At 45.6% G+C, this 15,341-nt stretch overlaps 1 protein-coding gene across 2 annotated transcripts in view; it reads left to right on the top strand.

Moving 5' to 3' along the window:
* Positions 1–13,943, top strand: part of NTAN1 (N-terminal asparagine amidase) — a 50,294-nt gene extending 36,351 nt beyond the window's left edge. Inside the window, exons 7-10 of one of the 2 annotated variants that reach the window (XM_068244778.1) lie at positions 2,751–2,804; positions 7,291–7,388; positions 7,727–7,840; positions 12,778–13,943. In XM_068244778.1, coding sequence (XP_068100879.1) covers positions 2,751–2,804; positions 7,291–7,388; positions 7,727–7,840; positions 12,778–12,942 — 431 coding nt within the window. In that variant the 3' untranslated portion in view covers positions 12,943–13,943. The remainder of the gene's footprint in view (positions 1–2,750; positions 2,805–7,290; positions 7,389–7,726; positions 7,841–12,777) is intronic. The other variant, XM_068244779.1, reaches the window with a different exon arrangement.
* Positions 13,944–15,341: the final 1,398 nt, after the last annotated feature.

The following is a 15,341-nucleotide window of genomic DNA, read 5'->3' as shown; positions in this document are numbered from 1 at the left end:
ACGCCCCTGGTGCAGAATACACATGCTGGATGACACTCGGCCATTCAGGAGCTTCTCCCCTCACAATTGCTCTAAACCCACAGCCGAACTCTGGTCCCCTACCTCTCGTGTCCCTACCTCTCCCTCTAGATTGTAAGCCTTTGGGCAGGGTCCTCACTCCTTTTGTGTCCTACCTGATCATGCACCTCTATTACTGTGCACCCATGCTATGCATTTGAGTGAACCTAACTTGCCTAACTCCATGCTCCCATCCAGTGACTGACTAAGCATTACCTTGTACTCATACTGTGCTGTGTGATCTGGTTTTCTTGTATTCCTGTATTGTCATATTGCTGTTTGTCACCCCTAAATATTGTCTGTAACCTAAATTAATGTCCAGCGCTGCGTAATATGTTGGCGCTTTATAAATACAACAAATAAATAAATAAATAAATAAATTCTCGGCTGAGAATCTAGCTTGCTTACAGGTGTCACCTAAAGGGCCAGCATGACGGATCTTGAGGGACAGTGATGCCCAGTTGCATTTTTCCCCTCCTCACTCACCAAGGCGGACAGTGCAGTGCCATCCGGTGGGTAGTCACACCTCCACCCTTCTCCATAGAAACTGATAGATCCCTTGGCTATAACCATGGGACATGTCTGTAGACCACAGTGTTGCCTGAAGGATAGGGCTTAAAAGTATGTCGCCTTAATGAACAACTGTAATGAGAGGGATATGGAGGCTGCCATATGTATTTCCTTTTAAGCAATACCAGTTGCCTGGCAGCCCTGCTGGCCCAGTTGCCTGCAGTAATGTCTGAATAACACCAGAAAAAGCATGCTGCTAAACTTCTCAGATCTGACACTACTGTCAGAAACAACTGATAAGTTGCATGCTTGTTCAGGGTCTATGGCTAAAAGTATTAGAGCAAGGATAGCCAGGCAACTGGCATTGTTTTAAAAGGAAATAAATATGGCAGCCTCCACATCTCTCTCATTACAGTTGTCCTTTAAATAGATTACCTCTCCATTCAGCACAGCTGTGCGCAAATAGTCCACAGTGAGACAGCAATAGGAGATAAAAGTCCATAAGTCTTCAGTAGGAAAGTCTTCCCACAGTGAGTAAGATACAGGTTGAAATGTTTAATTTGTGCCCCCAAAATCTACTTTTCCCTCAGTCCTTGCCTGTTCCATCACCCTGGCTACACAGTCAGCCCCCTGTAGACTAACTTGCTAAATGTATAATTTGGGGTGGAGACCTGCCTGGTAGGAGGGAGCCCAGAGATGGGTACAGTTAAAAATGGTGCACCGTTCCGCCGATAAATGTATCATAAACGCTATTTACCGTTTAAGTGTAAATTAATTGTTTAATACATTAAAACGGTAAATAACATTTTATGATACATTTATCGGTGGAACGATGCACCATTTTCAAATACTGGTAATGAGGCAGCAGGTTCGGGGGGGAGAAGCAGTGGGACACTGGTGTTAAGGCAGCGGGGGTCGGGAGGAGAGGCAGCAGCACACTGGTGTTAGGAAGCGGGGGTGGAGGAAAGATGTGTGCATATGCATACATTACCTTATCGTGGCCGGCGATAGCTCCTTCACTTCCTCAGTTCGTTTGCTGTAGTCCTGCATCCAGCCAATCACCATGCGGGGGACATGGTGATTGGCTGGATACAGGACTACAGCAAACGAACTGAGGAAGTGAAGGAGCTATCGCCGGCCGCGACAAGGTAATGTATGCATATGCACACATCCTTCCTCCACCCCCGCTGCCTAACACCAGTGTTCTGCTGCCTCTCCTCCTGACCCCCGCTGCCTAACGCCAGTGTCTCGCTGCCTCTCCTCCCCCCAACCCCCCGCAGCCTTTACTCTAGCCCCATGCATGCGCCATTTTTTAGCCCTTATAAAATAAAATAGCGTTATAAGTTGTTACCCTGCATGCACCATTTTTTAACACTTATAACGCTAAATAGTGTTATAGAGGTCAATGCGGCACCATTTTTACACTCTCGGCGCTATGCGCCTTTTTTAACTGTCCTGCCCAGAGTTACCTACTGTTGAGTAATACTGGCTAGCAGATGGACAGGTTACCAACATCTGCATGTTTTCGTAGAATTTGTTCAGTTTCATATGGCTCTTACGGTGCTCACACTAGAACAAATATAGTTGTGTGTAGTGATGCTTTCTGGCCACCGAGGAGGTATGAATGTTAGCTGAGAAAGTGGGAAATTTGCTACAGACCTCTATTCTATTTAAAAGCTAGAATGTGAGCATGTGATAAAATATGTATATCAGACAGTGCCTTCAGTGAAAACTACATGTCAAAGATGATCAGTAATTCTAGATGGTAATTGTGTTGAGATAAAATGCAAATTTTGACTTTGGTATACAAGTCAAACTTGACTCAATCCTTTTTTACCTTCTTTTTGCCCCTCTGATGGATGGATCGAATTACAGCCCAGTAGGAAAGATTAAGAACTCAATTCTCATTTCTTTTTCTCCAGCAAACTGAGCTTACAAATGCACTGATTATTTTGACAAGCAGTTTTGCTGGACACATTTTCACTACCTGATGAGAGAGCTGGCTCTTTGTGCTTATTTTGTTTTCAGGAGAACTTGCTACACTTACCAAATGTATTTGTACCTCAATAGAACTGGCTATGTCACTTATACTGTATAACGTAATTTCATATCATACTCATTCTGTTGCCATTAGACAAAATTGCATTTATTTATGTTTTTCATATATGTTCTTATTTATATAGATTTAAATGATAGGATAGATGATGGAATACATCTTCCAGTGATATACGGTATAGGTAAGTAAGAAATTATGGAAATATTACAGTAGTGAGGATTGGTAAAAGGAGGACAAATATTGGTAAATAAAAGGTTAAACTTTTGCTTGAAAGATTCTTTTAACCATACGCGTAACACTGTACAGACGGAATCCTACTTAAATCCTGGTTCCGTTGAGGGAGATTGTAAGTTGAATTTGTTTGTAAGTTAAACAATGTGTTAAACATGTTGAAACATTGATAAATGATTTACTTTCGGTCAACTCTGGATTCAAACATATAGTATAAACAGTTTACTTTGGTTAAAACTGTGCCAGTCCCCAAATGAATGGTCTCCTTTCAGTAGATGGGTTGCAGATAAGCATTTTCAAAACAGTCTATTGATCCACCTGCGCTCACCATTACTGGTCTGTGTCAAACCCTAAAGAGGCTTCACACATGACAGGAGTAGGTCACAGTTTTAAACGGTACCCCGGTGTATACACAGCCAATCCCCAAAACAGGCACCCTCGGTGAGGACAAACAGGAAACACCCCCACCAACAATGAAGGGGCTCACCGGATAATAGCTACCTCAGACAACAGGTGGATCTAGTGTTCTTTTAAAATTGCCAAATGATCTCACCGCAAGGAATAACACCATCTCCTCTTCCGCAGATGAAATCCAAATGTTAATTTGACTCAGAAAAGATATAAATATATTGCACCATAGCATGATACTGCTAAGAATATAGCTCCTCGCACTAGATTGCACTTATGGATCAACAAGCGTTATAGGCATATAAGTGTTAGCTGCTGTCCAACCGGGCACTTTTAAGGATACCCAAAGTGACATGTGACATGATGAAATAGACATGTGTATGTACAGTACCTAGCACACAAATAACTATGCTGTTCCCTTTTTTCATTCTCTGCCTGAAAGGGTCAAATATCAAGTATGTAAGTGGCTGACTCAGTCCTGACAGGAAGTGACTAAAGTGTGACCCTCAAACTCCCACTATAAAGCACTTTTCTAGCAGAAAATGGCTTCTGAGAGCAAGAAAGAGATAAAAAGGGGAATTTCTTATTAGTGAGGGTCACACTGTAGTCACTTCCTGTCTGAGTCAGGACTGAGTCAGCCACTTACATACCTGTTATTTAACTCTTTCAGGCAGAGAAGGGAAAAAAAAGGAACACAGCATAGCTATTTGTGTGCTAGGCACTGTACATACACGTCTATCTCATCATGTCACTTCGGGTATCCTTTAAAGAACAGCTATCAAAGAAACTGTTCTTCTGTAAACCCCACATACCTATAGAGCTTTTAGCTAGCAGCAATAGCAAGCTTTTCAGAGGTTTCTCATCACAACCTGTGTGAAAAAAATGCCTTGTTTACCTGCTGTTTGTGTCGGCATTGGGCTAGAGGGTAGAGCTATACCATGTAGCTAGGTTCCACTTCTCTTTCACTATTCACAGAGGATTGATGCACTGTTTTTCTGCCCTGTCTGCTTTCTCACATATCATATAAGAATAACTGAGGGATTTTTACATATAGAGAAGGATCTGAAAAGAAGGACCTGTACTTTTTCCTTACTTGGATGCTGAACTTCTAAGAGAAGTTTTTTATTTAATTGTACCTGCTTTTGCAGTCATCTACCCATCCTTTTAGTTCTTCCCTTTATCTAGGAATGAACTCTGCACCTCTGATGTGCTAGTACTGGGATCATAGGGCTGTCTATACTGAGTTTAGCATAGTTTTTTTCAGAGTATTCTTCAGGAGCTGATGTTGTTAATGTTATTGATTGTATTCTCATTATAAGATGCTGGCATCTCATTTCCAGTGTGTATGGTAAAAGAGCCTACATGGATAAGTAAATTTAGCTAGTGTGTTGATCCCTTTTTTATTATTATTTAGAATTTATATAGCGCCGACATCTTCTGCAGTGCTGTACAGAGTATATAGTCTAGTCACTAACTGTCCCTCAGAGGAGCTCACAATCTAATCCCTACCATGGTCCTATGTCTGTTTGTATTGTGCAGTGTATGTGTTGCAGTCTAGGGCCAATTTAGGGGGGAGCCAATTAACCTATCTGTTTGTTTTTTGGATGTGGGAGGAAACTGGAGTGCCCTGGGGAAACCCATGCAGACACAGGGAGAACATACAAACGCTTTGCAGATGATGCCCTGTCTGGGACTCGAACCGGGGACCCAGTGCTGCAAGGCGAGAACGCTAACCACTGCACCACCTTGCTGCCCTGCTTTCCCTTTTGTGAAATTCTGTAGTGTTCTAACTACTCATACTTCCAAAAGTTCTCTTCCTTTTGTCTTGTTGTGAATTGTCCCTTTGGGGACCTTTATTATTCCTGTGCAGATATTATCAGCACTTCAGCAAGTGCTGAGAAGTGAGTATGACTAGGCAGACAAGTTGTGATATGGTAATGTATTTAACCACTTGAGGACCCACCCTTTACCCCCCCCTTAAGGACCAGCGCTGTTTTAGCTGATCTGTGCTGGGTGGGCTGTGCAGCCCCCAGCACAGATCAGGGTGCAGGCAGAGCGACCAGATCGCCCCCATTTTTTCCCCACTAGGGGGATGATGTGCTGGGGGGGTCTGATCGCTCCTGCCTGCCTGGGTGTTGCAGGGGGGCACCTCAAAGCCCCCCTCCGCGGCGAAATTCCCCCCTCCCTCTCCTCCCTCCCTTCCCCGGAGATCCGAGGCTGCACAGTAACGGATCTGTCCTGTGCAGCCTCTAACAGGCTCCTGCCTGTCATGTGACAGCGATCCCCGGCCGCTGATTGGCCGGGGATCGCTGATCTGGTACAACGCTGCTACTGTTAGCAGCGTTGCACGAATGTAAACAAAGCGGATTATTTCCGCTTGTGTTTACATTTAGCTTCCGAGCCGCGATCGGCGGCCCGCAGGCTGTTCACTGAGCCCCCGGCCGTGAATTGACAGGAAGCAGCCGCTCGCGCGAGCGGCTGCTTTCTGATTAATTAGCCTGCAGCCGGCGACGCAGAACTGCGTCGCTGGTCCTGCAGCTGCCACTTTGCCGACGCGCGGTAGGCAAGTGGTTAAAAGAGCTATAGTCTGTAATGCAAATGTATTGTATTATTGGTCACATTTTAAGACTAACTACACTTGATTATTTTTCTGATATATATGCTTGAAAGGGGTTCTTTTGATAGTAAAAATAAACAAAAACAGACACTTACCTAGGGCTTCTATCGGCCCCCTGTAGCAGTCATGTCCCAGGCCATCCTCCTCCGATCACCCGTTCCCTGCCTCTGGTCCTGGCCTGATTATTCCTGCAGCGAAACTGCAGCTGCGTGGCCGCGCGCGTGCTCGCTCCTGCTCACGTCTACAGGAGCTCACTGCGCAGGCACAGTATGAGAAAACCTCGTACTGTGCCTGTGTAGTAAGCTCCCGGAGACGATTTTTTAGACAAATAATTGACCTGTGCAGGTGGCGGGGACTGGAGAATCGTAGGACGACAGCACGGGACATGACAGCTACAGGGGGATGATAGAAGTCCCAGGGAAGTTTCTTTTTTTTTTTTTTTTCACTTTTACTTTCACTATCCACAGAACCCATTTAACATTGAACTAGTGCTGCTTAGTTTATCATTGCCCTTAAATTCTTAGCCCCCACCCCTTTTCCATAGGTATTGCAGGGTGAAGTCCTGGCTCTGTGATAATCACTAGTGTGGTGAAGAGAAAGCCTTGCTATTCACTATCCATGGAAAAGCAGTTTCAGGGCTTAGTCACAGTGGGGGGTTGCGTTGTAATGCGACGTTAAAGTCACAATGCAGCATTACAATGCAACACAAATAAAAGGTGGTAAAGCACATTAATGCTGCATTACTGTAGATACAGTAAAGCATAGAGACAATGAAAAGTATGCTTTCCTGTACCTGGTAACTTGCATTTAGAGGTAACATACTGCAGCAGTGCGTTTCCATATCGCTAAACATTACTATGCGGCGCTGACGTTGCACTGTAAACGTCCCATAGGATTATCATTGCAGTGCGGTGAGCTGCGTTATAAGACTTTATAATGCAGCTAGGCAATGTCCCACTGTGACTGTAGCCTCAGTAGGACTGTAAAGCTATTTATACACTGCCAATTACTACCTGCACTCAATTCTTTGGCTAGGGACATGTGGCACACATTAGAGCAGCTTCTGGTGGGTTGAGTGGGAAAACAACGCACTCTGGGTTTGCTCTGATGTCAGACATGGCTAAAGATGCTGTATTGAGCTAGTCATTATCAGCCACCCTGACTGTGTGTAATCCAGCGTGTGTACATAGCTTTTGGGAAGTGCTGAGCTAGATGGCACTAATCCAAGGCAATTTTTTTTTTTTGTTCTTAGATGTGCTTTACTAAAAGCACACTATCGCTTTTATATTATTCTCTTGTGAAATTAAGAGGAATTATGGTTATAGGGTTTTCAATCTCCAAAGTAATTATGTATTATACCACTGTAAAAAGGTGCTTCTTATTTATTTGTAATTTTTTTGTTTTTGTACAGCTGTAAATGTGAAAACAGGAGAGATTTGCAAAGCAAAATTCCAAGACCACCAACCAGATGAAGACTTGCGATCTGCATACATCCTGGCCGGAGGAAATGTAAGAGCAGCCCTCTCATGTTACCTGGGGGGTGTCGTATCACATGGCAGGCAGGGCGAACGGCATGAATGAAGGTATCAGCCGTTGCTCACCTGAGTTGATCCACCTGGCTGATCCCTGGCCAAGCTGGGATCGGGGACTGCTGTACACACCTCTGATTATTGGCTGAGGCAGTCGGTATTGGCCGCCTCAGCCAACTTCAATCTAACATGAGTACAGGGCTTAATGTAGACACTTGTTTTTTATTTTTTTTCCCTCCTCCATAGTAGGATTATGTATGCCTAGGTACAAGTAAAATGTTGTTCACAATAAAATGATTGGTAACATTTCCTCCTCAGATGGTCAATATCTATGATCCAAAAGCTGAGCAGCTAAATATCGGGCCTTACTCTTGGACGCCTTTCCCAAACATTGACTTCTGGCTTGAGCAGGAAGACGAGCAGATTTTGGTGGTGAGTTATACAGCAACTTCAGGCAATGTGATTAAACCCAAAATTGAAAAAGGGAAATTCTATTAGCAATCCGGTCAATAAATACCGTGTATAGAAATAAAGTGGTGGACAGAATGTGTTTCATGGGCCAACTGTAACTACTGTAAAGGTAGCCATACATCAGGTGACTTGGTGGCCGATCGACCATCCCATTTAGTTATTATAATCGAATGGAATGAAAATCGGTTCCACCAAGTACATGCCCGATCGACAATGCAACCGATTTTAGGCTGCAAGATGTTGAGCCGGCTTACTCGATCAGGTGCACGGTGGTAATGGCGTGCAATCTATACATGCGTGCCCCATGTGGTTGCCTAGTAAGGGCAATATAGGTAGCCATACATCTAGCCTCTGATGTGTAGATTCGACCAAGAGGCAAATCTCTTTCTAATCAAATCTGATAAGAGAGACATCTGTCGTCTGCCCATACACCGCAGGCCGATTCCCGATCAATTTCATGCTGATTCAGCCCTGTGACAGTGCATCCGACCGCTTCACTGCCCCAACACTATCTCCTTAAAGAGGAACTGTAACGACAAAACGTCCCCTGGGGGGTACTCACCTCGGGTAGGGGAAGCCTCCGAATCCTAATGAGGCTTCCCACGCCGTCCTCCGTCCCTCAGGGGTCTCGCTGCAGCCCTCCGTGCAGCTGTGACGTCAATATTTACCTTCCCGGCTCCTGCGCAGGCGCTCTGACGGCTGTCGGCTCCGAAGTAGGCGAAAATACCCGATCGCCGTCGGGTCTGCTCTACTGCGCAGGCGCAAGTTTCCGGCGCCTGCGCAGTAGAGCGGACCCGACGGAGATTGGATATTTCCGTCTATTTCCGAGCCGAAAGCAGCCACAGCGCCCCCGCTGGAGCCAGCAAAGGTAAATATTGAATCTACAGTCGGGTCTGTCGCCGGCTGTTCGGAGGGCTGCAGCGAGAGCCCCGTGGGACAGAGGACGGCGTGGGAAGCCTCATTAGGATCCAGAGGCTTCCCCAACCCGAGGTGAGTACCCCCCCAGGGGAGGTTTTTGATGTTACAGAGTCTCTTTAATGTTAACGTGGACCCAAATTAAAAATACAAGATTTCAGAAATAAAATCTATTTTTTAAATTATAATAATAAATAGCAGCCTTTTTTAAGCTGCATGATGACAAATATACAATATTTTACATTTATTGGAAGAACCCCTCCCTCCCTTCCTTTCAAATTGCCGGATAAATCCGGCAAACTGGTGGAGTAGGTGGTGTCCGGCAATGGAGGAATTGCTAATGGCTGCTCCCAGTATAACCCTAGTTATGAAAAAAGAAGGGTATAAAGCATGCACTGAAATGCTCATAGGTTTGAAGGAGTGTTTATTTATCTTTGTATATGTTAGTGTGGTGCAACTAAATATTTTTAATAAAAAAAAAATGTTTGGTTTGGGTCCGTTTTTAAACGTCATCCTCCCAGCAACCATATAATAATTGAATCGGATGGTTGATTGGCCGCCAAGTCACCTATGGCATATATCTTAACCACTTGCCGACCGTGCACTCATACCGCGCGTCGGCAAAGTGGCAGCTGCAGGACCAGTGACGCGGTTCTGCGTCGCCGGCTGCAGGCTAATTAATCAGGAAGCAGCCACTCGCGCGAGCGGCTGCTTTCTGTCAATTCACGGCGGGGGGCTCCGTGAATAGCCTGCGGGCCGCCGATCGCGGCTCGCAGGCTAAATGTAAACACAAGCGGAAATAATCCCCTTTTTTAACATTCGTACAACGCTGCTAACAGTAGCAGCGTTGTACCAGATCAGCGATCCCCGGCCAATCAGCGGCCGGGGATCGCTGTCACATGACAGGCAGGAGCCTGTTAGAGGATGCAAAGGACAGATCCGTTCCTGTGCAGCCTCGGATCTCCGGGGAAGGGAGGGAGGAGAGGGAGGGGGGGAATTTCGCCGCGGAGGGGGGCTTTGAGGTGCTCCCCCCCGCAACACGCAGGCAGGAGCGATCAGACCCCCCCAGCATATCATCCCCCTAGTGGGGAAAAAAGGGGGCGATCTGGTCGCTCTGCCTGCACCCTGATCTGTGCTGGGGGCTGCACAGCCCACCCAGCACAGATCAGCTAAAACAGCGCTGGTCCTTAAGGGGGGGAGGGGGTAAAGGGTGGGTCCTCAAGTGGTTAAGTCCTTGGTCTACTGAAAGGAAACAACCAAAGCCTTGTGCGTATGAGAATTGTTCCCCCAGAGATCAGGTCTCGATCCTTCAGATGATGATTTAGGGCCAAGTGCTGTACAGACATCTTAAAAATGTCCACCAGGCAATTATTTAATGTGGAGGACCTAATTATTGGTGGGTAGGAGTTCCCAGAGTTGTTTGGCAAAGCCCATTCCAACTATAAATAGGCTGCACACACGCCATCTCTGGGAGGAAGTTGAAAAGATCTTGACCCTTAAAGGGGAACTGAAGAGAGAGGTATATGGAGGCTGTCATGTTTATTTCCTTTTAATCAATACCAGTTGCCTGGCAGCCCTGCTGGTCTATTTCTCTGCAGTAGTATCTGATTAAAACCAGAAACAAGCATGGAGCTAGTCTTGTCAGATCAGACTTATAAGTCTGAACCACTGAAACACCTGATCTGCTGCATGCTTGTTCAGGGGCTATGGCTAATAGTATTAGAGGCAGAGGATCAGCAGGGCTGCCAGGCAACTGGTATTGTCTAAAAGGAAATAAACATGACAGCCTCCATATACCTCTCTCTTCAGTTCCCCTTTAAGGCTCGTACACACGTGTGACTGAAGCCAACGAAGTCTCTGTCAGCACCGCCCGCTGGGCAGGTTTTCAGCAGACAGTACAGCGTGGGTACAGTCTGTCGGCGGACTGATAAGGCCTTTTATAAGCGATCCGCCCGGCGGATCGTTCAGAAACGGCCTTATCAGTCCGCCGACAGACTGTACCCACGCTGTACTGTCTGCTGAAAACCCGCCCAGCGGGAGGTGCCGACGGGCCCGTCGTTGGCTTCAGTCACACGTGTGTACGAGCCTGTACTATTAATCCATATAGAATAACCCACACAATTGAAAAAACAGACTATGCTGTATCTGTGTTATAGTTGATCTCCGTATTAGATATTCGCCTCACTCTGTATACTCACCATATCTTATCAAGCATGGAATACTAATGTACTATGTTTGTTCTGTTTTGCTAAAAATTCAATAAAAAGAATTTAAATAAAAGATCTTGACCTTAATCTAGTTCCAACACTAAAGACCTGTACCCACCTTGTGATTTTTCCAACAATTTTCCTGCCGACCAGTGTTATTTTTTTTTTATTTTTTTTGAGGGACAAGTTGTCATTTCCACGATCTCGCAACGTGGGTACAGGTGCCTGATCATGCCAATGTCATTTAGCGTCGCACGGCGGTGACAACTGCCATGGCGGATTAGATCTTTAAGATCCCTGACAACTCCTACCTAAAGTACCGCGATTGCTTGAAGTCTTGTTCACTCCCGTTGTGTGCCGTCACGCATATCCCCCGACCAGAAGATGCATGAGGGAATGCTCCTCGGCATGGGAAGACGCTGTGATCCATCTTCCTTTGTTGCGAGGTGAGAATTCAATGGACAATGGACATATTACATCTCAAATATAGTAAACCCTTTTGTAATGTATTGTAATCCAGATTAAAATTGTGCATAAATTCCAGCTCACAGATGGATGTCCCACAAGTGAAACAGCACACAGGGCTTTATTCTAATGCTAGGTACAGACAAATTAGATTTTCCTGATTTCCAATCGATTTTCTGTTCACTTCTATGGAAATCGATCGGAAAACAGATCTGACATGTTGGAAATAATCGATCTGGCAGGAAATCTACCTGAAAATGTTCTCATGTGTACTAGGCATGTGTACTCTATGCATTAGGTCATTATATTCATATACTGGTATTTTCCAAATCTGAAATTGCACAAAGTGGTAGTTGATGTCTCCAGCATGGCTCTTAAAGAGAACCCGAGGTGGCTTTGTATAACGTTAGTGGGGCACAGAGGCTGGTTGGGCACACTAACACCAGCCTCTGTTGCCCCATGGTGTGTGTCAAAGACCCCCCTTCTCGCCGCTATACCCCCGCAATGCTGGCGACACGCAGCGTGTCGCCAGCACAATGTTTACCCTAGCGCTGTCTGTCAGCGCCGCTCTGCCGCCTCCTCCGCATCGCCGCTACCCGCCCTCGTCCCTTCCCTCACGCTGATTGGAGGGAAGGGACGAGGGCGGGTAGCGGCGATGCGGAGGAGGCGGGGGAGCGGCGCTGACAGACAGCGCTAGGGTAAACATTGTGCTGGCGACGCGCTGCGTGTCGCCAGCACTGCGGGAAGGATAGCGGCGAGCAGGGGGGTCTTTGACACACACCATGGGGCAACAGAGGCTGGTGTTAGTGTGCCCAACCAGCCTCTGTGCCCCACTAACGTTATACAAAGCCACCTCGGGTTCTCTTTAAGTTTGTTTGTAGGTGGGTTACTAAATCATTGCATTGGCATGGCCTTCAACAAGGCACAAATTGGTGCTCACACGGTTGCCTATGCTTTGTGGGCCAATTGGCTGCTTTCCAAAGAGAGTTATAGACTATAAATCAAAGCACTGTATAGTGAAAACCACCAACCAGCATATGCTGTTTTACCTTTCCCTCCATTGGAAATGTATGGAAGAAGTTGGGGCCTTGGGGAAGAGTTTAGACTGCAAGATCCCCAGGTTATTGCACAGTGAAACCTCACAAGCCTCATGAAGTTCAGGGCCTGGAAGGTGAGTATGAGGAGGTAATAACCTGGAATTGGGCATTGTTAGTCAGTCTACCAAACATTGTGAAGCACAATTGCACATGATCCTTTTTCAATGAATACCCCTTTTTAACCGTGCAGAATTCTGTCCCTTTTATATTGCAGTGTTTTTCTACATCCCCGGCAGCAGAGCCTCCACATGTCATACATCATCTGAGATCAGCACTTACGTTTCTGAAGGACAACCCTTATCCAAACACAGCCTTATTTCCCAATGGAAAGCCACGCTCTTATAAGAAAAAGGATGATGGACAATGGCAGAGGGTATAACGTTGAGAGTCTGTGCATGTATATATCGCCTAAATGAACCTTAACATGGACCACCGTGCTTTACGTCTATGCAATGCCAGTATGATGAAGGGACGGTTTGAGGGGGAGGTCTACCATTACTGACCCCCTTTAACAATGCTAGTACGCTTTCTGACCTGGAACAAGCAAGAAGCCATAGTCATCAGAACATCTACTTGCATGTGTGAGAGGAGCACCTCTACAGAGAGGAGCACCGATAAGTAACCCACATGCAACTTTTAACTGAGCCCAAACAAATGCAAAGTGTGTCTGAACTCTCAAGCTAAATGATGTCTGCATGCAGATCCAGAAAATCTGCATCTCACAGACTATCTCTATGGTCTGAGTATTAGAGGATCATCATGACAGCCAGGAATCCAGCATTTGTAAATGGAAGCCAACAATGACCACTCCATGTTTTTTTTTTTTTCACTGCACGTTCCCTTTAAAATGTTCTATTCATGAACAATATGGCCAAAATGTGACTATTTCAGTGTTGCATTCATAATGTTTTTATTTTATCCATGCTCATGATTGAGATATATAATTATTATAGCATACATGTTTTATCAGTGACAACAAAACCGCTCTATTCTGTGTTTCCCCATGTCAGATGTCTCTAGTTAAAGTGGACCCAAATTAAAAATACAAGATTTCAGAAATAAATCTATTTTCTAAATTATAATAATAAATTGCAGCCTTTTTTCAGCTGCATGATGACAAATATAAAATATTTTACATTTATTGGAGGAACCCCTCCCTTCCTTTCATATTGCCGGGACAGAATCCGGCAGACTGGTGGAGTAGGAGGTGTCCGGCAAAGGAGGAATTGCTAATGGCTGCCACCTGTATAACCCTAGTTATGAAAAGAGAAGGGTGAAAAGCATGCACTGAAATGATCATAGGCTTAAAGGAGTGTTTATTTATCTTTGTATGTGTCAGAGTGGTGCAACTAAATATTTTTAATTAAAAAAAAAAGTTTGTTTTGGGTCCGCTTTAAACATGAATGTGTACAGCAAGTGAGAACGGATGCACTCTGTGCGTGGTCCAAGCCTAGCAGCACCCAGATAAGTCAGTAGTAGGGTGTAAGTAGTGGCCAGCACCATTGGTAAGAATAAAGCACTGATTGACCTGGGGTGCTTCAAGATACATCAAGGCACTTAAAGGGGCACTATGACAAAAAATTTAAAAATTTACAATATGTGCAAACATATAAAAATGCCATATATACTCGCAAGCAAACCGAATTTTTGACCCCCAAAAAGGTGGGTCAAAAGTTGGGGGGTCGGCTTGCTTGCGAGTGTGTCAAAAAATGAAGTCCCCCCCGCGGCCGCTGCTGCTATCACCTTAGCGCCGCTTCTATTCCCGTCCTGCTCGTATAATCCTCAGCAGCGCGCCCCACGGAGGCTGTTGTCATGAGAGAGCCGTAGAGGCAGAGAGCGCTTCCCATAGTAATGGCGCTACAGGAAGCCGCTCTCTCTACGGCTTCCTCCCTCATCACAGCAGCCGCGCGCTGCTGTGGATTGTACGAGCAGGAAAGGGGAATAGAAGCGGCGCCGAGCTAAGGTAATAGCAGCGGCGGCCGTGGGGGGAGTTCACTATACTAGCTATCCTGGGGCACGTTACTAGCTATCCTGGGCACTATAATATCTATACTGGGCATGTTACTACCTATACTGGGCACTATACTAGCTATACTGGGGCGCTACCTACCCATACTGGGGCACTATACTAGCTATACTGAGGCACTATCTACCTATACTGGGCACTATAATAGCTATACTGGGGCACTACCTACCCATACTGGGGCACTATACTAGCTATACTGGCCACTATACTAGCTATACTGAGGCACCACCTACCCATACTGGGCACTATACTAGCTATACCGGGACACACTGGGGGGATCACACAGCATTTCCTACCCCCGGCTTATATGAGGGTCAATTTTTTTCCTGGTTTTCCAGGTAAAAGTTGGGGGGGTCGGCTTATATGCGGGTTGGCTTGCTTGCGAGTATATACGGTAAGTACTTTTTTTTCCAGAGTAAAATGAGCCATAAATTACGTTTCTCCTATGTTGCTGTCACTTACAGTAGGTAGTAGAAATCTTACAGAAGCGACAGGTTTTGGACTAGCCCATCTCTTTATGGGGGATTCTCAGGTATTTATTTCGAAAGCACTTAGTGAATGGCAGATGCTCTGTCCAACTGCCAAAAAACAAACAAACTGTGCAGCAAGCAGGGAAGCTGGCCAGCATCATTGTTTAAATACTTTTTAGGGATTATTTTTATAAAGAATAAAAGCCTTGCTGAGAATGCCCTGTTAAGAGATTGACTAGACCAAAACCTGTTGCTTCGGTACGTGACTAGAGATGTCGCGAA

The sequence above is a fragment of the Hyperolius riggenbachi genome, chromosome 7, assembly GCF_040937935.1.
Source record: "Hyperolius riggenbachi isolate aHypRig1 chromosome 7, aHypRig1.pri, whole genome shotgun sequence".
NCBI lineage: Eukaryota > Metazoa > Chordata > Amphibia > Anura > Hyperoliidae > Hyperolius > Hyperolius riggenbachi.
Note: the sequence above shows the minus strand (reverse complement) of the source record. Positions and strands in the feature narration are given on the sequence as shown.